The sequence below is a fragment of the Passer domesticus genome, chromosome 16 (assembly GCF_036417665.1).
Source record: "Passer domesticus isolate bPasDom1 chromosome 16, bPasDom1.hap1, whole genome shotgun sequence".
Classification (NCBI taxonomy): domain Eukaryota; kingdom Metazoa; phylum Chordata; class Aves; order Passeriformes; family Passeridae; genus Passer; species Passer domesticus.
In genome coordinates, this window is record NC_087489.1 from 7907667 (window position 1) to 7933669 (window position 26003).

The window sequence follows — 26003 nt, forward strand, 5'->3', positions numbered from 1 at the left end:
TCCCTCCCTCCCCCGTCCCCTTTCCTCGACGCATTCCTCTCCCTCATCCCTTCCTCAGCCCCACTCCTCCTCCTGGCCCCACGGACCCTCCCTCCCCGCACCCGGCAGGCAGCCCCCCGACCCCGACCCCCCCGCCTCTCGCTGCCAGCAGCACCATCTCCCCCGCAGTTCCCACGAGCGCTTTCCCAGCCGGGAGCCCCGCAGCCACACTTTTCCTCGCCTACCCCAAAGCCGGGCGTCACCCCCGTCATCCCACCCCAGCCCCCCCGGACTGCCCCTGCAGCAGCCCCAGCCCCGAGCAGCGGCTCCCACCGCAGAGCCCCCCACACTGACTCAGCTCCGGGATGGGGGCAGGAGCCCCCGGACTTTTTCAAAAGCAATAAAACTGAACCCGAGCGTCCCTGTTCCGTTCTGTCACCCGCGGCTCGTACTGGAGCGAGCTCCCGTCCCAGCGCACACGCCCTGTGCTGCGCTGGGTCAGGCAGTTCCTCGGTCGGGATGGCTGTGATAAGAGCAGATTAAAAATAATCATAACAACAACGAGGAGACCCGTCACCTCTCCGGGGGGCATCTCACGGCGCCTGCTCCCAGCCAGGCAGGCTGGGACTTTCAGCTTCCACTAGCGAGGAATTAGCTGTATTTATGGATTTATCGATGTTAGCCCACCCTCCTCCCCCCACACCCACCCCGGGGATGCCGGAGGGTGCCTGTCCCACTGCAGGTGGCCTCAGCAGGGCCAGGTGCCAGGGAGCCAGCAGGAGCACGGCATGCTGGGCTCTCTGGAGCCCCCCCGGGCAGAAAAACCCGGTCTCAGGCAGAGGCAGAGCCCAACATGCTGGCCCGGCTGCGTGGGGTGGGACTTGGGGGGGAGCCAGAGCCCCCCTCCCCGTGCTGCCGGCACAGAGCAGCTCGACAGAGCAGGTGAAGGAGAGGGGGAGCACCCACCTTTCCACCAGTTTTTCTACTTGCTCCATCTCACATATAGCGAATTCTGAGCACACAATGCAGTTATTGAATAAAATTATGCTTTTTTTAGTACTTGTATGCATGTGGTTTTTAAGGCTCTGCCTAGAAACCAACCTCTGAGCCAGGAGCAGAGAGATCGGAGGGGAAAGCCAGGCCAGCCGTGGACAGTTGTGGGACACAGAGATGCAAGCACAGCACTGTCAACCATAGCAGCTGGCAGGTGACACATCCAGCCCGTGCAGCTGACGCGCCCATCGCTCCTTCCACTCCAGGAAGAAGGAGAAATCGCTCCTGGCTGGGGCAGGGATCATTAGGAAGAGCGGCCACCGCAGCCAGCCCGGGGCTGCCTCTCCTCTCCCTGTCACTATCTCTGTCCCCCATGGCGCCAGCTCTGTCCCCCTCCCGCAGAGCTCTGCCTGTGCCCGTGAGGACGAGTCCTGCCTCCCCTCCGCCATCTCGCTCTCCCTCCAGGCAGCGGAGCCGAGGCGCTGCCAGCTCCATCTGCACAGTGAGCGAGCACCGGGCCAAGGGGCAGGACCCACAATCACATTTCCTTGGAGCACATTGTGCTCCCGCCTTGCCGAGGGTGTTGGAAATGGGTGGCTGTAATAATGGCGCTGTGAATAACCGCAGCTCACTCACTGTGCCCTCCAAGCTCAGTGTGCTCCAGCTCCAGCCTCATCCCCTCCCGAGGCTCTTCCCTGCCATGATGTGCCCTGGTTTCCAACCTGCCTCACAACCTCCTGCCTTGGCCCAGGTATCTGCAGTCCCCCCACCCACCCACAAGCTCCCATCAGCACTTCCCCATTGCAGCTGGTTTGGCTCTGACCTGTGTTCTCCTCCCAGCAGGACCCCCCTGGACCGGGGACACAAAACCCAAACAGGGACTCAGGCAGTGCTGCCCACAGTGCAGCACAAAGGGCTCATGGAGCTTTTATTGCTGCTGATCCTGCAGGCTCCCCCAGACCTGCCTGGAGCAGAGCCTGCCCTTGGAGGCAGCATTCTGCAAACAGCATCCCCAGGGCGCTCCCCAGGGCCGGGGCGCAGGTCCCCGCTCCCGCGGCAGCCCGGATACAGGGCAGCAGGTTCTCCCCTGCCACCAAACCTGGCTGTGGCTGCACTGGTGCCATCTGTTCGTCAGGCACAGTCCCGTGTCACGCTGTGCTGTGGGAGCCGTGCCAAAGCTGGGGACCCTGCTGGAGCACCCGCACAGGAACCGGGCTCTGAGTGCCGCGACCGATGCGATTTGCAGCCCCGGTGAAAAGATGAGGGCACAGATGCCAGCGGCGTTTCCTGGCTCTGGAGATGAGCCCTGTGGGGCGGGGCTGAGGGTGCTCGGGTTGTGGGGGCAGCTTGGAGGGGTGCCAGGGCTCAGGTGGGGGGCATCTTGCCAGACCACCCCCCAGCTGGGGATGGGTGCCCTGTGGGCTCCCAGCAAGGACGCGGTAGTTGCAGGGCTGGAGTGGCATTGGGAAGCCTCGGGCTGGGCTCTGTCCCGCTCTGCTTGCTCGAGAGTGAAAGGATTTGTCAACAGGGAGCTGATGAGTCCCGCGGGCAGCCAGCTCGCCCTCCTCCCAGCACCCCCTGTTCAGCAGGCGGGCTCCTGACGGCACACGGCCATTGCAGGCACCCAGAGCAGGCTGGCCCTGAGTGCCGACTGCACCGGAGGGTGTGAGCCCACCGTCCCACCAAAGCCCCCAGGGTGGGGGCCCCGACCCCACGGGCTGATAGCACAGCAGCTCTGGAGGCTCTGACCCTCTGAGGTGTTCCTGCAGGATGCTCAGTGTGACCCGGGCAGTGCTTGGCACACGGAGCAGCCACACGCGGCGGAGACAGGAATATGCTTTCACCAGGAGAACAAGAAGAGCCTCTGATGGCTGCCATGTCCCTTGTAAACACCAACTTTGAGAGCATCAGATTACAGCCGCTGCCTCGGCTCCAAACAAGATGGTAATCGGGAGCACGGAGGCACCCTGCCTGCATCCTGCCTGCACAGCGGGGAGCACCGGGAGCCTGGTGGCATCGCAGAGGCCATGACACCCTCTTCTGCACTGCAGGACTGCCGGGGCGGGCTGTGCCCCGACCCCACGCGGCACAGCGACCCAGCGCGCCCCGGGCGAACGGGAGCTGCCCGCCCCCGGCGGAACCGCTGCTCGCTCATCCCCGGGAGCGGGCACAGGGTCCCCGCGGCAGGGAACGCACCGCGGCTCGGGGCAGCCGCCTCGGGAGCCGCCGATGGCTCCCACCGAGGGCTCGGTGAACCGACACCCTGGTCCCGGGCCCCTGTGCTGCTGCCGCCCCCGCTCCCGGCGTCCCGGTGTCGGTGCCACGGCCGCTCCCCGAGGCTCCTCTCGCAGCAAGGCCGGTGTCCGGGCTGCAGCCGCCGCCCCAAGGAGAGCTCGGGGAGGGCACAGCCGGGCAGGGCCATTCCCGGGGCCGCAGCTGGCGGGATTGGAGCAGCTGCCCGCAGCGCGGGCCTCCCCCTCCCCGCTGCCCGCGGCCCCCCTTTCTCGGGCAGGAGCCGCTCCGGCCGCTCCCTGCTGAGCGGTCCGGGCTGCGGGGACGGAGCAGCCCCCGCTCCCTCCTCCCCGGCCCCGGCCGCGGGCAGGGCCGAGCGGTTCCTGCCGCCACCGCCCCGCCGGTCCCGCACAGCGCAGGGACCCCGGGACCGGCCGCTCCCCCCGCGGGGGCTCCACGCCCGGCCGGGCCGGGTGCGCGGTGCCGGCGGGGACACGCGGGACCGCGGCTGCGCCCACGCTGCGGCAGCTGCCGGGGGGCGGCGGGGATCAGCTGCGCCCCGCCGGGGATCAGCTGCGCCCCGCCGGGGCCCCCCCGCTCCCCGGGGAGCGGCCCCGGCTCCCCCCGCACCGCCCGCCCTGCCCGCCCTACCTGCCCGCCGCCCTCCCGGCCCTCCCCGAGGCGGCTGGCGGCCGCCCAGCCCGGAGCTGCCCTGCTCCCTCCTCCTCCTCCTCTCCTACTTCTCCTCCTCCCGCGGGCACAGCCCTGTCTAATCCCACGGGTGTCAAATCCACGGTGCGGCTTTGGCCGCGGCGGGGCCGGAGCGTGCCCGATGGGGCCGGCGGGAGGAAGGCGCGGGATGCTCGGGCGGGGGCAGCCGGCCGAGCCCCCCCTCCGCACACCGCAGCCATGGCAACGGCGATGGGCTGTCCCAGCCCGGCCGCAGCGCAGCGAAGGCGAGAGGGACGCAGGGAGGGAAGGAGCCGCCGGGCGATTCCTGAGGGGCTGGCACACACACAGCCGCTGGAAGCGACCGGAGCCAATCCCCCGGCTCCCTTTGTGATGCTTCCTGACACAGATTCCCTCTCCATGGCTGACTTTGCAAGTTTCCCCATCTTCTTCTCCTCCTCGCGCGGTTCCTTTTCATGCGACTAAATTATACACGAGAGGAGGGACATGCTGGAAATTCTAGTGACAAAATAGAAATGAGCAGATTTGCGCAGGCGGCTGCAGCCCGGCCGCCTCCGGGACTCCTGTGAGCCAAGAGGGACCGGACCCAGTCCCAGGGCAGCAGCATTAAAGCCCGAGAATTTTGAAACCACCAAGGGAAAGGCTTTTCCTGCGGCAGCAGAGAAGTGCGGGCGTGTGGAGCGATCGCGGAGGGTGCCGGGACCGCGGCCCCTCCGCGCAGAGCGGCTGCTGTCCCAGCACACAGCACCCTCGGGGACGGCAGGCGACGCATTCGCTTCCCCGGAGAAATGTGTTGTTTGGGAGCCAGTAAAAAATATGCAAATCTGAGAGGGCTGGGCCTCAGCCTCTGAGCAGCCTTTCTCCCCTTCCTCCCCATCCCAGAGCTCCGTGGGGCGAGCTGAGCCCTGGGCGACCGAGGGAGGGGAACGGCGGTGCCCGGGGAGCGCGGGGGCGGCGGGACGGGGGCAGTAGGGTGAGATTCGGTGTGTCACGGAGCAGGACGGGGAGATGTGCTCGGGATAGCGGCTCCTCCAGACCGCGGGCATGCGGAGAAGGCTCCTGCTCCCGCAGCCGGGGTGGGTGGAGCATGCTGTCACTTTTTGGTGCTGGGCAAGCCCGGCATCGCTGTCGCAGGATTGCTGCCTGTGCAATGAGTCAGGAGCAGCGCTGCCACGTTTTCCTCCTACAGGCAGCGTCCCGTGGCGGGTCGGTCGTGCTCCGCACCGGGACGCGCCCGCACACGCGGTGCTGCTTCAGCTCCGACGCCACGTGGGTGGGTGAATCTCCGGCAGCGACTCTCCGGGGAAACCCCTCTCTTTGGAAGGATGAGGACACCGACCTGCAGCTCGGACGAGATGTGGAGCGCCTGGCTCAGGCAGCGATCCCGCGGGACACGGGCATATTCCTGTGCCTGCGTCCCACCTCCTCTGCCAGACAATGAAACACTGCCCTCCTTCCCAAGTCGCAGCAGAACAAATAAAGCAAGCGCCATATGGTGCCAAGACACGTTGGAAATGGGGCCAAGCCCAGGAGGTAGGGGAGGTGGCAAGGCTCCATCCCCACACCAGTCCCCATCGCCAGCTCCAAGCCAGGGCTGTCCTTGGGGGAGCTCTGTGCCCACTCCTCCTCCTTCCCCCTGCAGCCGCTGCCCCGCTGCCAGGCACAGCTCTGCATTTCAGCCATGGCTTTGCCTGCAGTCCTGGGGGAGCACAGAAACCAAAGCTGTCCCTGAGAGCACTTTTCCCTCTAAGGGCTGCCCGGGGACACAGGTGTCACCACTGCACTGACACTGTTGTCAGGAGATAATGCCCTGCACCCTGCCATGGGACAGGGCACTGCTACCTCTTCCCCAGAATTACCAACAGGAGTGGGGCCACAGAGAGCTTGTCCCCACAGTGGCTGGAGGAGAAGCCTCCCACCTGCTCCAGGCTGCCACAGATACCCCTCTGCAAGAAGAAAGTGGCACCATCTTTCTGCCTGTCACAGCAATCCTCCTGCCGGGATCCTCCCACAGCCCTGCAGCTCCTGGATACCCTGTGTGTTTTCAGGCGAGTCACCTCCACGCGCAGGCACCCAGCAGTGAGGTTCCTCCCAGGAGATTTGGGCACCCTATGGCAGGGCTTTCAGAGGTGCTGAGCGCCTGCAATTCCCTGCAGCCTGCTCTGTGAGCAGAACACCTCCCTCTGAAAACCCAGCCTGCCCAAGGCCTGACTCAGGAGAGCAGATCCCAGAGCTTCCTTGGATCCCAGAGCTTCCTCGGGGGCATATCCAGGATATGATGAGCTCCTGGGGGAAGAGGGGGCTCCAGGAGCCCTTCACACTCTAACAGACCTTCTGCATGTGTGGCAAGCAGATGCCAGCCTTGTCTGTGCCCGGGAGCCAGGTCACAGAGCTCATGTGGCACCTCCCCACCTGCCACCCTCATTCACCCCATGCCTTCTGCAAGGGCCTCCAAAAGTGAAGCACCTGGCTCTGTCCTCCAGGTTGAATCAAAGCAAGGTTCTCTTTTGTGTTTGAGGTTTTTTAGCCAAGGGGCTCAACCCTCTCGCTGCAAATACAGTGAGCAGATCATTTGCACCTGAGTCACAGAGATGAGAATCAAGTAAGTTGTGCAAGCAAAGGACTTTGTTGAATCATACACAAAAATGTTGGGATGATAAGGATCAGACAGGACCCAGGAGTAGCCCACAGATCTCTCCATCTCTGTGCCATCCTCCTTCCTTTGCTGTAAAGAGGCAGCACTGCCTGATGGAGTGTCTCAGGACCTGGCTCCATCCCTACCTATCTCTGCTCCCATGACCTGGCTCCATCTTCCCTCCCTTAACTATGGATCCTCTGGGAATGCTCCACACCAATGAGTGCTTGACAGCTGCTCTGCAGATCCAAAGCACTGTGTGAAAATAGCGTTATTTATTGACAATGTTAGAGGCAATGAGAAAAGCAAGAGGCAGCCTTGTCCTGCACAGCCCACCTGGATCCCTGCAGAGTGGAAGTGAGCCTGGCAGAGGGTCCAAGTGAGCCTGCAAGAGGGTCCCAGCTGTGCTGCTGTCTGCTGACCAGTGGCTGTGGAGGTCTGCCCTCATCCTGGTCCCAGCTCCACTTGGGCTTCTTACCCACCACGTGTTGATAAACAGAAAAAAAAAAATGTACAATGGCTGCATTGAAGTTCCCAGTTAAACAGAAGAGCAGTGGCTGCTCAGAAGGGGAACTTCTGCATTATCTTTTGCTCTGTTAATTCAGAGGTGGGACTTGCTGAAACAGGGGCAATCCACAGGGCAAGATCTGGATTTTTGAACACCCCTGGTGTGAGATCTCAGGCAGGGTTAAATGCCACCAGGCAAAAGAACAGCAGCAACCCCAGGAACAAAGGGGACACGGGTATTTTGAGAGAGGCTGACTCCAGGGAGCAGGGGAAGGAGGAATGGGGCTTGGCCATGCCATGGTCCAGCACATGCAGGCGAGGCCAGGGATCCCAGGTGTATCACCAGCTACTGAGGGGCAATGGGCTCCACAGAGGTCAGGGATCCTGCCTGGATCACTAGGCAGGAACGGGCAGCAGGCTCTGCTGGAGGCTGGGGATCCAGCTCTGGCACTGCAGCCACGCACAGGGCATGCCCAGCTGCTGCAGGGTGAGCAGTGGGCACAGCTGAGCCCAGCAAGTCACCGAGCTGCAGGCAGCAGCAGCACAGGCAGGCAGAGCAGGAAGGAAGCCCAGGCAGGGAGCACAAGCAGGGGAACAGAGGCAGGGTGTGCAGGCAGGGAACAGTGCCAGCAGCAGCAGCAGCCTGCCCAGGGGAGAACCAGGGAAAGCCTTGGGTCCACGCTGTGACCCAGGACATTGCTGCTTCCCAATCCCAGGGGTCTGCAGCCTGGTTTGTGCTGAGCTGGCAGGGTCCTGCTCAGCAGCAGCCAGGTGGGATCCTGTGCCAGGAGGAGGCACGGCAGGACGAGCCCAGAGCAATCTGCTCGGTTCGAAGTGGGTGGTGAATGAACGGCAGGGGAAGATCGGCTCCCCGGTAGCTCCAAAGTGGGGCGTCGGCAGCGAGCTCTAACGAGCCTCGAGAAGGCTGGAGCCCTCCGTGCCACTCCATCTCTGCTGCTCTGCGTCGGATTTCCCAGGAGCCCTGCAGCCTCGGCCACATTAATTATGCAAATGAAAAGGTGATGCCAACTCACCGCTCCTCGGCAGGGTCCCTGCGAGGGAAGTTGTGCCCGAGCAGCGGCCGCTGCCCTGGCTGGGGCAGGGAGGGTCCGGGAGCACACCAGGCAGGATGGATGTTTGCAATAATTATCCAGTCATCCCCTTCAAGTGTACTGCAGCCATAGCAACAGACAGATGTTCTGTCCCAGCCAGAGTCCGCAGCGAGCTGGGGAGGGAAGCACAAAAATTAACCCGTTCAGCCCTAGGATGGCACAGAATCCACTTTATCCTGGGACCATCCCACACTTGGGACATCCCTGAAATCAGGCAAAATCCCAATCACACAGTCCCCAGATTAATCCAGGAGAAATTGCCCCAGTGCTGTCTGACACAGAAAGTTGGATGAGAATCAGCAGCATCCCATGGGATGGAGTTTGGCTCTGGGAGGGTTCTGCTGTCTCCTGTCCCACATGGAAGCAGCTTGGCTGAAGCTCATCATCTCCTGGGGGTGATGCTGCAGGTGAGGCTTTTGAGCTCTGCTGGTAACCCAGCCTTTGGAGAGGGATGGATGGCACCAGGGACTTGCTCAGGGACAGCCACAAGCAGCTCTGCCATCAACAGCCACAGTGTCCTCTGCACAGACCCTGCTGGGCAGCCAGCTGGGTTGGATGAGCCACATGGACCAGTGTCCACTTCTGAGTTAACAGCTGGGTCAAAGCCTGTAAAGTATTCAGAGGTGGGATGCAGCCAGACTGAGGAATAGCTGGCATTTCACTGTCCTGCTGCTGTACAAGTTCCCAGGATTCAGCCTGAGTGCATCAAATCTCACCCAGAAACATCACCGCAGGTCCCCCAATACACCAAAAATGTAAACCCAGCCTTTCCTGGGGCCTGCTGAGCAGGCAGCACTCCCCAGGCACAAGGTGTCTTCTCCACCTGCCAGGAATTCCTTCCAGCATTGGCATTAAATGTTGTAAGGCCAGACCCCCGGGGAGGGTCTTCCAGAGGGACCAGAGCTGCCCACCCCAGCTTTCCCCTCCTGTGCCAGCTGTGCCCAGGGGTCCTGCAGAAGCAGCAGGGATTCCCCAGAAAGCAAAGCAACACCCTGATTTCAGAGCAGGCTCATTGGAAAGCCCCATCCAGAGGTTTGCAGCTGCAGATGCTGCTGGAGTGTACCCATGGTGAGGATTTCAAAGGAGGGAGAAGGGGCTGGGTAGGACAGCCTGAGCAGATGTGCCTGGAGTAACAGATCACACCTGGAAAAATGGAGAGGACCCTGCTCTCGACTGGTGGAGGAAGACAGACCCCCCAGCACAGAATCAGAGAACCAAGGAACCACAGAGCTGCAAAGGATGGAAAAGACCTCTAAGATCATCGAGTCCAACTGCTAACCCAACACAACTGTGAGAGGTCACAGGAACAGTCTTACTTCTTAAACTGTAAGACTATTTTTGGTTCATACTCCTTTCCTCTTGTCCTCTGCCACGCAGACAATGAGATCTCCAGCTTGCTGAGGGCACCCCAGCTCCTCCCGGCTGCTCCCGGCGCGCTGCTGACAGCTTGTGCCGCCCTAGCACAGCCCAGCCTGCAAAGCTGTGGTCTCCAGGTTGGTTGGGTTTTTTTTTTTCCTTCTTTCTCCTGAAGAGAAAAAGCAGGGAAGGGTGAATTTGCTGGTCTTGAAACCGAGGGAGACGTGGCATCATGTGCAGTCACTGAGGATGTGGGCAGGTGCCATCAGCCTTCCCCACGCAGCTCTGGGAATGGAGCTCAGCCCTGCTCTGCAGCTCCCTGGCTGTTCCTGCCCAGGCTCCCACACAGCTCTGGCAGCTGCTGGGTATTTCGGTTCTTCCCCACGGCACCAGGCTACCCCACTCCTTCTGTGGCTCTTCCCCCAAGCACATCAATCCAGTGGCCACGTGGTTTGATTCCCAGCCCGCTGAAGACACGCTGGAGACTGAATAAGAAGGTGGGGAAAATGTCTATTATTTCCACAAATCTCTGCTCAATCTGTGACTCTGGCTGCTCTGTTTCTCTTAGTCCCAGGCCTCTCCCAAGTTGAAGGTCTGACCAAATGATGTTTGGTGCTGGGATACAGACAGAAATCCAAGAGGCTCCAGAAGGAATCCACGCTCCTTGCTGACTTCCCTGAGCTGCTTTGACTTATTATCTGACCTGGATCTAAATTGGGTTTTGATTAGAGTCAAGAATAATTCTACTTGGGGAAACCTCTTTGTTTAGGCTCAGAGTTAGCAAAAGCTACAGGAGAATTAAATTGGATTTCTCACTTTGGGCACAGAGACCCCAATGGGACCCCTGGCAGTGCCCACTGTGAGAGGCAGCCACGCTGGACCATGTCACCCAGAGGTGACCAAGCTCTTTTTTGCAGCCACCAGATTCTCTTCCCAGTTCTTCTCTGAGGTCACTCCTGTGGACCCTGGTGGCTCCAATGCTTGGTCAGCATCTCCTTGTTTCAGACACAGGGATATTCATGGTCTGTTCATTCTTACTCATCTTGTTCTAAGGTTTAGCCCATGTCCCTCCCTGGTGTCTATCTCTGGTTTTCCACAAATGTGTCTTCTCTCAGCATCCATTTCTCAGAGATCAGGAAGCTGAGTCATCTCTGTAAGACACTCTCCTCTCTCCTGAACAATCCAGCAAACTCTCCCTGCACTAGTTTCAGGCTAAATTCTCCCAGTGTGGCTCACCAGAACCAGGTGGCAGTCCAAGTGCTGCCAGAGCCCTCATACTTGTCTGTGCCTCCCTTGAAATGATTCTCCCGAGACAACTTGGGATCATTCCCCTCTTCCATCCTGCTGGTGGATCACAGGTCTGCCCTTGGTGGATCACCAGCCTTGGGCAGGTGAGCATCTCAGATGCAGACAGAGACACGGAGGCTCCCTTTGTGCTTGATGGGAAGAATAAGGCAGCTCCAGTGAGCAATTCATCTCACTGCACAGGGAGTGTTCAGAGGATGGGGATGAATGGTTTCTGTGGGTGCTCATTGTCTCACACTCACTGTAGAGACAGTTGAGACACTCAGGTACCACTGGCTGTCCAGCTGTAAATGTAAAGTTACCAGAGCCAAACATCACCCGTGGTGATGCCATCAGTACCCCAAAATTCTCTGTCCCTCCCAAGGAAGCACTCCTGGGTGCCAGCAGAAGGGATGGTTATTAACACCTGAGTTCCCTTTGTGGGGCCTGGCACTCAGCGATGTCTAAGGATGGGCTGGGTGCTGTGCCCACCCCTCTGCCTGGCTCTGATCCCACCCAGCAACTCTCAGGGACAGCCAGTAAATAGTTCCAGTTTTGGCTCTGCTCAAGTACGGATCCAGATGGTGACCAGCAAGATCAGGTGCTCAAGGCCAGGCTGGACAGGGCTTGGAGCCACCTGGTCTAGTGGAAGGTGCTCCTGCCCAGGGCAGGGCGTTGGTACAAGATGCTCTTTAAGGTCCCTTCCAACTCAAACCATTCCATGTTGCTATGATCTCTGGAGTATTTCATGGAATGTCTCTGGCAGCATGGCAGGATTTCTTCCCATCTCAAATGTTCTTCAGACCTCAGTAAGTCCCAATTGCTTTGCTTTCTGCATGTCCAATCCCTGGTCCAGCTGAGCATTTTTGTCAGAAGACCAGAAACTTATTTAGAACAAAACACAACTTGTAAGAAATTAGAAATTTTAGGTGCCCTAAAAGAGGAAAGAGCAGGAGAGTGCTTAAATAAAACCCAACTTTTTTTTTAATGCAGCATAAATAGCAATGGCCCTGGAGTCACCACGTTTGTCTATAAAAAAGCCATCAGCAGAGACCCTGTGCTGAGCACACCCAGTACCTGACAGCCTGAACCAACAGCTGAAGGTCCAGTGCCACCAAACAATTCCACTTTCTTCTTCCCCTATCTTTAAGGACAAGAGTGCCTCAACATCATGCATTCTAATCTGGAGCATCATGAGATTGCTCATGCAGTGCAAGTGAAACCCTCATTGAATCCATGCTGGGTTTGATCTGAAACACTGATCTGAGCCTTCATGCCAGGTGTGAATGGTCTGCCCTGAATCCTCACTCAGAGGACATCAGTTCTTGGTGTGACTGGCCTTGCATCCACACACTGAGGAAACTCACGTCCATGCTCACCAGAGAGAGACTCTCTGCATTGCTTTATAAATGACCCCAAACCTTCCAAAGGTTGGGCTGAGGTAGGAGGAGACTTCTGCTGCAAGAGGACATTCCCTCTGCACCAGCTCCTCAGCAGCTCAACTGCGAGGTGGGGAATTCAGTGGTGACCTCAGTGAGGAAGTCTGGTCAAGGTGAAAAATGCAGCATCACTCCTGGGTACACCAGCTCCTCAGCAGAAGCAAAATGTTCTTTTATTCCTTTCCTTTCTCAACATTTCCTGGAAAGTGGTTGGACTCCAGAAATGGGATTTACCCTGGCTCTCCTGACCATCCAATGGTCCCCACATCTCCCACAATGCTGATTCAAGCTCTCATAGCATCCCCCATAGGCTGTCCTGTGCCAGTCAGCTCTGAACAACAGCTCAGCCATTCACTGCTTTTTTTGGGACAGGTGTCCCAAACAGGGGCTGGAGCAGGCTGAGAGCTGAGCCTGACTTTATGCACAGATTCATTGCGAGAAAGTTGTCCACTGAACACAAATTCTGCAGAACATCCTTTTATTTTCTTTTCTTCCATTTCCATCCACTCACTGCTCCTCTCAGCCATCCCTGGATACAGCCAGGCTTCTATGAGGCTTCAGAGGATGTCCATCCTGTTTGTAGTGGCCATCAGAAATACTGCAGCACACCATCAAGTTCCTGTAGGCATCCTGCACAACGTGCCTGGGGGTGAAAATCCACAACAGGGAAGACCCTCTGAGCTGCCCAAGTCCCTCTCCAATGGTGTCATGTTGGGCCCAGAGCAAACTGGATGGTGGCACTGAGAATTTTTTGAGTTGTCCACATATCCAGTGGCATAGGGACAGTCAACACGATCTACTCTGGCATATTGCAGCAAGCAATGCCAATGCTCCAGTGTCATGGACATCCCCTGGTTTCACCATACCCCCTCTGGCATGGCCAACCCATGGCTCAGCTCCTGCAGCATTCCATTCTCACCTCAAGATCTTTTGGATGGGCACCATGTGACTGGCACAGGGCAAGGGACAGTGAAGAAAATTGCCCTTCAGCCATCAATTGCCCTCATCTTCTCCTGTCTCCAGCCTTGGCACGTGGCACTGCTGCCTGCTGCACCCTGGCTGCTCCAATGCCACGCCCAGCACCTCCAGCACTCAGAGAACTTCCAGACACATCAAATTCCTCTTCCAGGTTCCAACAATCTCCTGGCTCCTGCTCCTACATCCTCATGCCAGCCGTGCTACTGCTGGCCATGCATGCAGCCCTCATATGGACCCCCACTGTGCCCCTGACTTGGGATGGAGCAAGTGTGTGGCAGTACAGGGTGGGCATGGAGCACATGTGGCACTGGTGGACAAAGCAGGAGCACATGAATGGCACTGCCAGATGGGCATGGAGCACATAGGTGGCACCAATGGGCAGACTGGGACCACAAGTATGGCATTGATGGGCAGACAGAAAACACAGGTATGGCCGTGATGGACAGACAAACACAGGTATGGCAGTGATGGACAGACAAACACAGGTATGGCCGTGATGGACAGACAAACACAGGTATGGCCGTGATGGACGGACTGGGAGCATGCAGGTCACTGATGGACAGGGAGCACGAGTATGGGACAGATGGACAGATGGAACACACATGTGGCACTCAAGGACAGACTGGGACCACAGGTGTGGCAGTGATGGACAGACAAGGCACTGGGGTGGTGGCACCAAGAGACAGACCAGAAGCAGAAACGTGGCACCATTGGGTGGGCATGGAGCACGGATGTGGCACTAATGGACAGACCAGGAGCACACGTGTGGCATTGATGGACAGACAGGGAACACATGTGACACCAACAGGCAGAAGAAGAGCACACACATGACACTGCTGAGTGGGCATGGAACATGCATGTGGCACTGATGGACAGAGCAGGAGCACACCGATGGCACTGATGGACAAGCAGCACGCGCGTGGGACCGAGGAGCAGACCGGCAGCATATGCGTGGCATGGATGGGCAGACCAGGAGCACACGCGTGGCGCTGCCAGGTGGGCACGGAGCACACATGTGACACCGATGGACAGACCGCGAGCACACGCGTGGCACCGCCAGCATCTCGGCACATGCGTGTGAGCGCCGGGCAGAGCCCGAGCCGCAGCCGCGGGCCGGGACGGGCCGCCCCATCTCACCCCCCCGGGGCCCGCCGTGGCCGCCCTCGCCTCCGCCCCCTCGGGGCCGGAGCATCGGGAGCGTGTCCCGACCCCCCCGCTCGCCCCGCAGCGGCGGCGCTCGGTCCCGCCGCGGGACAGCGGCGGCTGCGGGGCGCGAGGCGGATGCGGAGGGCGGGGGAGCGGAGCGAGGCACCGGGGCCGGGGTCCGGCCTTTGTCTCCCGCTCCAGGGGCCGGCAGGACCGCGGCTGCCCCGGGGCCGGGCTTGGGGCGGGGTGCGGCTCTCGCGGTCCGGCGGGACAAGCCGCAGCCGCTCCGGTCAACCGAGGGCGCTGCGGGGCGATCCCGGTCCTCGCGGCGGGTGGCGGACCCCCCCTCTTCACCTTCCCAGCGCCGCTCCCGCTGCCCCCGCGGCTCCTCCCCGGCTCTGCGGCGGCTCGGCAGGTGCCCGCCTCCGCCCCCGCCGGCCCGTCCCGCCGCACACGTGCGCCCGCGCCCCGCCGGCCCTTTGTCTGGGACCGGCACCGGGACCCGCGCCCACCGGCACCCCCTGCCCCGCCTCGGCCGCTCGCCCCCCCGCTCCGCTATCCCGCTCCCCGGCCGTACGGGGCCGTATGGCCGGGGAGCGGGGAAGCGGGGGGGGAAGAGGCGGCCCAGCCAAGGGAGCGCATCCCACCGGAGCCGGGGCGGGGGGGAGCAGCTGCCCCGGGACCGGGGGTTGGAGTGGGGGGGGAACGACCCGTCGGTGGCGGCGAGGCCGCTCTAACAGGTGGGATCCCGCTGAGAGGAGGAGGCGGCCGGAGGGGGGCGGAGGAGGCAGGGACGGGCGGGCGGGCGGGCGGGCGGAGGGAGGGAGGGAGGGGGACGAGCCGGAGCCGCCTGTGATCCTGTGACAGGAGCGGCTGCTGCTGCTGCTGGCGCCGCCGGTACCTCCCTCCGGTCGCTGTCCGAGCCCCGGTGCTCCCCCCCTCCTCCCCGTTACAGCGGCCGCCACCCCTCCTGCGCCTCTCGCTCCCCGCTCCATCCCGCCCGTCGCCCCCGCAGCCCGTCCCGGGAGCGCCGCTGCCCCTCCGCCCGCTCCGGGACAGGGCGCGGGGCCGGGCGCCGCCGCTGCTGCTGCTACCGCCGCCGTTACCGCCGCCGCCGCCGGTCGGGCGATGCCGAAGCCGCCGTTACTGCTGCGGGGGAGCCGCCCCGGGGACAGCGAGCTGGGGCGGCAGTTCCGGGACTGGTGCCTGCGCACCTACGGGGACTCGGCCAAAACCAAGACGGTGACCCGGAGCAAGTACCAGCGCATCGCCGAGGTGCTGCAGGGGGGAACCGGCTCCGGCGGCGGCTCCGGCGGGGGGGAGAAAGGCAAGTTCCAGTTCTGGGTCCGGTCCAAGGGCTTCCGCCTGGGAAACGGCACCAGGGAGGCGACGAAGATGGGTCAAGTGGTGGTATATGTGCCGGTGAAAACGGGAACGGTTAGTGCGCTCCGTGCCCCGGGGGCTCTGTGTCTGTCTGTCTGCCTGCCTGTCCGTGTCTGTTTGTCCTCCCCGGGGGTGCGGGCGGGGAGGGGGGGGGGAATTGCCCGGGGTGGGGGCGGGCACCCCCGGGGCCCCGGTCCCCTCCACCGCCGCGCCGGCCCTGTCCCGTCAGCACCGGGCGGCCCAGCCCCGCCGGCCGCCGGGAGCGCGCATGCCCCATGCGGGGCGCGACGCGGGGCCCGGCCGCTCCCGCAGCCCCCGCCGCTCCCGGGGCAGCCGCCGCGCCCCCGCCGCCCCGACCCGCCCGGGATGCGGATGGGGAGAGGCGCCCGCCCGGAGCCTCGCACCTTCCGCTGCCCCCCCGATCCCCATCCCCGTCCCCGTCCCATCCGGTGCTGCCGCCTTCCCCGGGCGCTGCCGGCGCGGGGGAGGTGGGGGGGCGGCGGTGCCCCGCGCCCGCCGCCGTGCACCTGCCCCCGCGGGGGGGCCGCGCCGCCGCCCGGTGCGGGCCCCGCCGCCCCCCCGCCCTGTCCGATCACGTTCGCCCGGCATTTCCCATCCGCCCCACGGCCGGGGACAGGGCTGCAGTCAAGGGCAGCGGGCGGCGGGGAGGGGGCGCCGGCACCCCCCGCCCCCCCGCGCCGCCGCCGCGCCCTGCCCGCCCCGCTGCCGCGCCGTGCCGAGCGGAGCGGAGAGGAGCGGAGCGGAGCGGGGCGAGTCTCGCCGAGCCGAGCGGAGCGGGGCGAGCCCGGCCGCCGCGCCGAGCCCGGCCCCGGCGTCCCGCGGCGCTGCCCGCCCGGCGCGGCCGCCGCAGCCGGTGCCCCGGGGGGTGCGGGCAGCGGCAGAGCCCGGATTAGGGCAGCCCCCCCGCCCGCTCGCGGCCGCTGTCCCGGGAACTCCCCCGCCGGAGCCTCATTGTTCGGCGCCCGGCCGGGCCGGGGAGCGGGGCACCGGCCGCCGCCTCCCTCCCTCCTCCCGCCGCCGCCCGGGGCTGCCCCGCCGCCCCATTGTTCCCGTCCCGAGCGTGTCCCGCTCCCCGGCGCGGGGGGAAACGCGCAACTTTGGCGGCCCCGGCCCCGCGCAGGGAGCGCCCGGCGGGGCTGCCCCGGCCCCGCGCCCCCCGCCATCCCCCGCGCCCCTCTCCGCCCCGCCGGGACCGCGGGCACCGGAGGGCTCTGGCAGGGATTTTTTTTCCCCTGTCCCTCCCCGCCTCTCCCGCTGCTGCTGCTGCTGCCGCTGCTGCTGCTCTGAAGGGTGCAGTGTTTTCTGTGCACACAGACTCCAGCATTGATGTGGCTGGAGGATGCTTCCATTGAGGGCAGCCCATCTGTGGCAAATGCTTCTAAACGCACTATTTACCTCCCATCTGGTCCGCCTGATTATTGGGGGGAGGGGGAAGGGTCATTATTTCTCCCTCTCCCTTCGTGGTGCTCAGAGGCTCCTTTCTTTCTCCCCTCTCAGCCCCCCTCCCCCATGCAATGCCCCAAAAAAAATTCTTTGCAATTTTTTTTTTTTTAAGACCTCTTAGCAGCCCTCCTCTGTCACTCCCCCTGTGCCAGGAGCCCCTGAGGAGGGCGGATTAGGAGCTGTACCCCCTTCCAAAGATCCTGCACTCCCTCCCGGGTCCTCTCCATGCAGTCAGCGACTCTATCCCAGATCTTCCAAATGCTGCAGAGTCATGGTACCCCAGAGAGGCCGAGCCAGACTCCCTCGACCCCGCTGCTCGCTAGATGCCCCCTCCCCTTTGTCCGGGAGGGAGTCCCGAGGGTCAGCGGCTCAACCAGGCCGGCACAAGCCCGCATATTCCCAAAGGGCCTCTGCACAGATGAAGTTTCAGCGAGGAGCATGCCTAGGCCCCCGCATCTTCCCTGGCAGAGTCCCTGCAGGCTACAGACAGGCGTTACACCCAGACTCCCCTAAACCAGCAAACACAGGCAGATATCCCTAGGGGACAACCGAATTTTCCAAGGGGCAATACAGCTTATTTCCCAGTGCCTAGATGCCAGCCAGATGTTAGGACTGGGAGCACTTTGCAGGGCCACTGCAAAGGGAGACCAGTCATTACAGTCCCCAAAACCTTCCAGAGTGGGGTCTGTAGAAGTTGTTGCCTCCTGCTCCTTTGGTCCTGACCTCCCTGGCCCCCCTCGGCCAGGAATCCCGTGGATCATTTCAGATGGGTGCAGCTGAGAGTTTGGTTTTGCCTGAAGCGGCTCTCAAATTTAGAGATAACTTGTCAGGGATTTTCTTCAGCTCCTTGTAATTCAGTGCTCTCTGCATCCTTGGTGGTTTGGGCTGGGTTTGGGGTGTATTTCCTTGCTCTCAGGCACACAGTCAAATAATTCATGAAGCTGATATGAGGCTTTTGCCTCATCCAGTAACGCCTGGATTCTGGTTTAATGTCTGTTCAGCTGCTTTTCCCAAATACTTGTGGAGCGGTGTTTTGGTTGCTTTCTCCTGGCTGTGCTCCTCAGCAATCTGATCCCGCTCGTGCTGTCCGGGGCCAGCACCGTTCTGGGGATGTCCCCTGCTGCAGGGACAGGCAGAGCCCCCACCCCGGGTGCAGTGGGGGGGTGGCAATGGGTGCATCTCGCTCTGCTCTCACTGCAGGATGCCACAGGAAATCCAAGGGACCAGGAGGGAAAGCTGGAAAAGAGGTGGTAAAGAGCGCGTAGAGGGCAGCAGTGGGGATAAGATTTTCTTTCCCTGACAGGGCTGGGGCCACTCCTCCTCTGGATAATAATAATAATAATAATGACAATCCCAAACCCCCAAAATAATCACAGCCTGCCCCCCCCAGCTAGCCAGCTGAGCTGTTCCTTTTGGCTTATGCACCCTGAGCTGGTTTGTGTATTTTCTGTGCATCCGTAGTGAAAAATTAATTAACATGTGGTTATTATTTTCTCTCCTGAGTAACTTTCCCTTGCCCTCCTCCAGGCCTCTCATCAGAACAGGCCTAATCAGATTTGGGTGGCTTGAGAGCAGGGACTGTGCACTGAGAAGGGGGCATCTGCCTTAGGTGGTGGTCAGAGCAGATGGTGGTCTTCTCAAAGAATGCACTGGGAATAGGAACAGCAGTGCGGACGGATGTCTGGCACAGAGACTGTTCACATTTCTTTTTCCCAGATGAACGTCCCAAAGATGCTGGACGTTTAACACATACAATTAAAAAAGCCCTATGCAGATAAACACAGGCAGTTTAGTGGTGTAGGACATAGTTGCCTGACAGTCCTATTCACACGTGGGCTGGACTCTGCATCCTTTAGGTCAGGGTATTGGAAAAAAATACATTTAGGCTGTACTGAAGAGGAGGAGGAAGGGTATCTTTGTGTGCTGCTGCGGCACAGACAATGGATACAGCCCAAAGTGCTCAGATCTGCCCTTCTTTCCTATGGCTGACACACTCTAAGGTGTGAACCCCATCATTATCCATGGGCTGGACCAAATCCCAGTACTGGATGGGCAGCACTCATCCTTCTCCCCATCTTTGCTAAGAACTGTGGGAGAATTTATCCATGACAAGGTGCTAAGACGCAGTTCATTATAATCTCATGTCCCTCTTGTCCTAAGCATTTAGCATCATTTAGACAGCCTTTCCCAGACAAACGTGGAGCAAGATGGAGCCGGGGTGCAGGGAAGTGGGCAGCGCTCGGTGACAACCGGCGGAGCAGATGGCTGTGGCCGGAGCAGCGGGTGTGCAGGGGAGGGCTCTGCTCAGACTTGGGCTCGGGCGTTAGCTGCTCTCTAAATCGATGCTGTACTTGGCCGTGTGTGGTGGGAGCTTGTCACAACTCCGGCGTGGCGGCCAGGACAGATCGGCACTGGCAGCCCGTGGTGCGGGCTGGGGGGCTGCGGGAGGAGCAGGGGGAGCCTGGCGTCAGCCCGGCCCTTCGGGGGCTGTGCGGAGCCGTGGGGACCAGGCAGGCTCTGCAGCACTGCCCACGTTTGATTCTGCTGTGCTGCTCTCTCCCCGTCCCCCGCAGCGCTGACATGAGGCTCTGGGGCTCTGTAGGCATCGCTGGCAGGAGCAGGGCATTGCTCGAGTGGGTTGCTGCTCTTGTGCAGGTACAGCTCACCTGGGCCAGCTCCCCTGGAGCCAGATGTTCAAAATTATTTCATGATTGTGCCTGGTGGAACTCACCCAAGGAACGATGGTGGGGTGGGGGGAGCACTGGAAATGCAATTGGTGAGTCCAAAATGCAAAATGCTTTAGTGGACAGCGGGAAAACTATCCCACGGGACAGCAGATAAATCCCAGAGCACAGCCTAGCCTTAAATTCGTTTTAGCTCCAGAGACAGGGAGTGTTGTGCTGTGAAAGCTGTGGTGCCAGGCCGTGGGACAGCACAGCACAGTGGCAGAATGCCGGAGCTGAGGAGCCAGGCATGTCAGAAAGATGCTGCTCCAACAGCTAATAGAGGCTACATTTTTCCTGATACAAGTACCCTTCAATGCCCATATTCAGTGCCCCAAAAAGCTGCACATCTATAACCTCTAAGAACATCAGTCAACAGAAGGTTTTCACGGCGTGAATAACCACTCAGACTTTCTGGGGACTTCAAGTGATAAAAAAAATAAATCAAGACCATTCAGAAGAGCCTTAGACAAGGCAGATGGGCCTGAGGGTATTATCCGAGAAATTGTCTATTACTCCCATTGCACCAGCCTTACTTAGAGCATGCAGAGCTTTCACCTGTGGAGATCCCACCCTGAGCACACGGGGCAGCAGCAGCTTTTCCAAGGAGTGGAACTGATGGCAGGTTTACATTTAAATGTGCCCTCAGGAGACTGGAACAATTCTGGCCTGGGTGCATGGTTCCATTTAACCCCATCTAAAGAAAATCTCCCACATTAGCATCCCCTCCAGATTTGGCTCCAAATTTGCACAGCATCAGTAACAGATTTCACATCTGAAGCTGCTCATGGTAAGAGTCAGAGAGGGCAGTGACACCCAATCCCCTGGGCCCAAGAGCTGGCTTAGCCTCACCAGGCAGTAGCTAAAGCCTTAGCAAGGTGAATTTAAAGAGCTCTGATGATCTGCAGTTACACAGACTGGCAGAATGAAGTTCCTCACTGCTGGGAGCAGATCTGGCAGCAAAGCCCACTCCCTGCTCACTCCCATCCTTTCAGGACACCTGCTGAAGCCATTTCTAATGATAAGGGGGAAACCAGCATCTCATTCAGTCCTTGCTTAATTTCTGCCAAGCCTACAAGCCTGATTAAAGGCAGTCCCACTGTGGTTGTTAGTACAGTGTCCCAGCCCCAGAGATCCCACCATCCCAGCCACCCTCATCCTTGGGTGCTGGCCTTGGTCACCAGCACTTGTGAGACCTGGAGCTCCACCAGCAAAGGTCCCAGTTCCCAATACATGTCTGACCAAACAGTTTGTGAAAAAATAACTCTGCCATTTACACTGCACATCCTACACGATTCCAGAAGCAGGCATGGCATTGCTGATCCAAGAGGAGAAGTGGTTTTTGGATAACATTTATCTGAAAGTTATCTCTTTCACCTACAACTGTTTTCATATTTGTAGTTCTCAAAGGGTGTCACTCTGAAGAAGGTCCAAAAGCAGACAATCAAAGCACAGCTCTGCCAGGCCCTGGTCAATGAGGCTGAAATGGAAAGAACCCCAGCTCTGACAAGGGGCTGTTGTTCCCACACTCCAGGTTATTCCCACCTTTGCACAGGAAGAGGGTCTGAGCACTCAGGGCCTAGTTCATGAGGAGCAGAGTGGACTGGTGTGAGGACAGTACATGGCTGTTCTCAGCTCTCCTCGTGGGCCTTGCTCAGAGGGGCTTGCTGTGACCACAGGCAGCAGGGGGAATTCAGTCAGTGACTGAAGTCTGCAGCACAGCCCAGAGAGGCAGCCACAGTCCCTTCAGTGGGAAATTTCTCAGGACCACTCTCAGCAATAATCTCCTTCTGATACAACTTACTCAGTTTTAGTTTTATCATTATGTTAGGCTTGATATGAGCGGTCTGTGAACTTACATTGTGGACAGGCAAATGGCAGGGAAAGCCCAGGGGTGTGGAGGAACATTGGTGGAGTGTCCATCCACCCTGCCTGGCCAGCATGGATGCTCTGGCACTGCCATGACAGAGGGATGCATATTAATGTCTCTTTCTTTAGTGCAAATCATTAATTATCTTTCCCTGATCTCGTATCAGCTGTGCCCACCTCTAAAGAATCACACTGAGAATGGGCCAGAGCCACCCCTGAGCTTCAGTGTCTGGTTTAATTAGCTGATTGTAGCAAGGGCAGGTACCTGTTGGCCAAAATCATTGTCTTTGCTGGAAAGCTACTGCCTTCCACTTCTATGGCTGGTGCCAAGGAATAGCAATTTATTTGAGGAGAAATAACTGCAGAGAATCTGTGCTGTGTGTGAGAGCAGAGAGCAGAGCAGAGGTTTGGGTAACAGTGTCCATGTCTGAGGCTAAGGCAGCAGCCCCTGGAAGGGGAGTGGAGGCTGGTTGTGTCTTCCTGGCACGGTGCAGGGCCCTTCACGGAGTGACAGCCAGGAAGACAATGCTGTGTGAGTGGTTTCTCTCTGTCCTTGCTCTTCTTTGGCTTGGCAGCCCCAGAGGATGTATTTCCCTTCCAACAGACGGGCAAAGGCTCTGATGGATTTGCTCCTCACCAGGAGGGAGGAGTGCTCTGGAAAAGATGGGGTCACTCAGTCTCTGTGGCTCCAGTGCAGGTTTTGCAGTTGGTAGTGGGTTGCTTTTATGGGAGTCTTTGGGCTAAGAAAGGAACCCCCTCCCAGAAAAAGGAGCCTAAAGTTTGGGACTCCTCTCCTGGCTTGCATTTGAAGGAGGGATCTCCAAGCAAATACCGAGTCATCCACTGATCCACACTGTGGTGACATCCTAAACCCCCTGGGTGTCGGTGCTGCAGGTACCACCCACGCTGGTTCCCAGGTGCCGCAGGGTGTTCCAGTTTGCAGTCTCACAGCACTGGGACAAGCAGCCAGTCCAGAGAAGCTGGTCCCATGGGGATGCTTTTGGGTTTGTCATTTCCATCCTCAGTCTGAACGCTGGTCCTGTGGCTCCTGGAGCTGGGAGGAGGCTGGGAGGAGGCCTGGCGTCTCCCTCTCACCTGCGCCCGGCGTTTGGATCCGGCAGAAAGCCCTTGAGCTGGTGACAAAGGTCTGGATGTGGGCTGGAAAGTACAGTCCTGTCTCTTAGCAACTGGTTCCTACCTCTGAGCTCTCGGAGCCGTGTGTGGGACAGAGAGCATCAGTCACGCTCCCGCTGCCGCAGCAGCGACGCGCCGAGGAGGGGATGGGGGATCAGGCCGGCTCCAGCCACCGCCGAGGCGCTTAAAGAAGCTCAGGCATTTCTAGCACAAGCAGTCATCTGTGAGCCCAATCAAAGCTCCGGTTTAATTGCTTTCCTCGTGCCCTTCTCTGCCCGGCCAGCGGCGCCGATTGGCTGCGGCAGCGGTGCCTGCCGGCACCCAGAGCCTGCTCCCCACCGCGCCAGCGTGGGCACGGCCAAGGGAGCAGGGAGGACACAGCCCGGGTGTTTCTAGAAAAATTGGGTGTCCTCGGGTCCTCCCCTGAACTCCTCCACAGGGCACCTGGGAATCCCCATCTCCTCGCAGACATTTGCATGGCTGTTTTCCCTCTCAGTGCTCGTTCTGCTGTTTCACCCTCGTGTTTCCTCTCCCAGCCCAAAGCAGCTCCTCTCTGCTGCGCGTTTCTCAGGGGCTCCCTTGCCAAGCACTGTTTCATAAACATTTTCACGAATCCTCTGCTTTGTCCTCCTAATTAACCATCCAATTGGCCCCCAATGGAGCCTTCACCTCTCCTGTGAAGATCCTGCTTGCACAGATTATAACCTGTCAGCTGCCAATTTATTCCTCACACAGAGGGCAGGTTGTATTAATTGTCTGCCTTCCCTGCCCCACTTGCTTTGCCCCTCCTTTCTTTTCCTCCCAAAAGCATCCCTGTTTGGAGACACAGACTCACAAAAGACCAGGGAGAGCCAGATGTGAGGCCACTCCATATGCCTCATGTGTCCAGCCTGCAGTGCTGTGGCACTGAGACCAGATGTGATGGGATGAAGTGTCACACCTGGGAGAGGGATCTCTGTGGATGGATTATCACAATAGAGTGTTTAAGACCATGCTTGACTTCTGCCTGCCCCACATGTAGTCTCAGTTAAGACCTCAAAAAAATTCCACTTGGTCATCCAAGGTTAGTGGGGAATCATTCCTGGGCTTATCTACAAGTATCAGTTTGGCTTTTGGAAGGGTTGGGGTTCACCTGGAGTGGTTATGATGGACACAAAATAGAATACAAGAGGGGGTTTACCTGAATGCAAGGGGAGAACAAACAGATTTCCATCTGTGTCTGTCCCCTGTGGCCCCTGCCCTGACTGCCTGTATAGGACCCTCCAGCCTTGCAGAGCCAGAGCCCAGGATAAATGCAAGTGAGCCCAGGATAAATCCAAGTGCCTGCTCTCACTGAGGGCACTGGACATCAGTTTTCCTGGGTTCCCATGTTGGGAAAGGGCGTGATGGAGTCCAGCATGACCCTTATGGTTCCACAATGTCCCAATTTCTTGAACCCAGCGTGGGTCCATGGGGAGCAGTCGTGGTGGTGCTTGGCTGTGGCAGCCTGTGTTTCCAGGCTCTGGCGTCGGGGCCAGGCTGTGCTGAAGCCACTGTGGTGTGGTGCAGCTCAATCCCTGCTGTGCCCTGACCTGGAGAGGAGGCTGGTTTGGAAGGGGAGGGCTTGCAGGCCTTTTACCCCCCCTCCAACATCCGCTGAGCTGTCAGCATTTCCCTAGAGGCACATCACATTGTTCCTGTGGGAGTCTCCGACAGTGGCCCACATACTGGGAGCTGCCAGGGCACAGGGAGCTGGCACCGGGATGCCACACATCCAGGGCTCAGCCTCTCAGCCCTGCCTGACCTTGATTCACTGTAGCATCATTTGTAACTGATTTTACATAATTTTTCTTACCACTGTTGAGCTGAACTGCTGCTGCTCCGTATCTCCTCCTCCTCAGTTTCATTTTGACATCACCACGTTCTCACTGTAGGTGTGATGATGTCACCTGGCTGCCCTGACACTGCTGGGTCTATTCCTAGGCATAGAGAGGTCACCTTGCTGTGACAGGTCATCTTGTCATTTGTTACAGTGCCTTGGCCCCCCTCTGACTCAAAGGATTTTGCTTTGCTTGTGATTTTTATTAGATTAGTGCTTGGTGCTGGGGAGATCACTCACAGTGATAAGTTACTTCAAGGAAGAGCCACCTCTAGACATGTTCTGAGTTTGTGTTACAGCTACATATTGCCAATATTCCTTATAGTCCTAGTTTTATAATTTTTTCAGGATGCTATGGAATATAAAAACTCTTCTGATTGTTAATGCAGTTTACTATTTCCCCCCCTTATTTTTCCCATTCCAATAGCATTATCCCCCAAATCACCTAACCAAGATCCAAATAACATTAAGAAATCACTGCCCTGCCTGCCTTTGTAGAGATATTTTAAAAAAACCACCAAACTCACATTTTAGAATAATAGAATTCTAGAAGGGTTTGGGTGGGAATGGACCTTAAAGATCATCTCGTTCCAACCTCCTGCCATGGGCAGGGACACCTTCCACTACACCTGGTTGCTCTAAGCCCTGTCCAACCTGACCTTGAGCACTTGCAGGGACAGAGCATCCACAGCTCCTCTGTGCAAACCCTGCCTATTTCAAAATAGTAAGAAACTCTTCAGCATTATAATAATCCCCAGATAATAACGCTCATGATCTTGTCCCTCTTGGCACCCACACCGTGGCACTTCTCCCACCCAGGTCCCTCACACCTTGGAGAGGAGGGTGATGCTCAGCAGCTGACAGGGAGTGGGAAGTCCACAGCCCCAGGGAGCAATTTCCCAGGAAGGTCAGTCAGGTGCTCCACTCACGAGGCTGCAGGAGCCTTTCTCTCAAACCCAAGTGAAGCAGTGCTGCAACAGCAGCTCGGGCTGCCCCACAGCACCCAGTATTTTGTTATCCCTGAAAGAGCCAGCTCCCCCTTGCTCCCATCCAGCAGGTGCAGGGTCACATTTATTGGGGAGCCCTGTGCTTGCCTCTGCCTGCCAGATCCAGCTGCTCCTGCAGCTTCCCTGCCGGCGCACAGCCTGGTGCTGGCAGCGAGGCAGCTCTGCTCTCTTGCGCCGTGCAAAATGTCCTCTGCCTCCCGGGCAGAGCAGGCAT

General features: G+C 59.2%; 1 protein-coding gene and 1 long non-coding RNA gene across 2 annotated transcripts in view; one reads left to right on the top strand and one right to left on the bottom strand.

The window, feature by feature from the left end:
* Window positions 1-285: 285 nt before the first annotated feature.
* On the bottom strand, window positions 286-15749 carry LOC135282270 (uncharacterized). Its single transcript, XR_010348541.1, has 5 exons — window positions 15612-15749; window positions 8071-8261; window positions 3856-5233; window positions 1081-1261; window positions 286-502 (listed from the first exon to the last, which is right to left on the bottom strand). It is a non-coding gene; the product is annotated as an uncharacterized LOC135282270 (long non-coding RNA).
* NOL4L (nucleolar protein 4 like) overlaps window positions 15480-26003 on the top strand; it is a 62909-nt gene continuing 52385 nt past the window's right edge. The window contains exon 1 of the mRNA XM_064391888.1: window positions 15480-15788. Coding sequence (XP_064247958.1) covers window positions 15480-15788 — 309 coding nt within the window. The remainder of the gene's footprint in view (window positions 15789-26003) is intronic.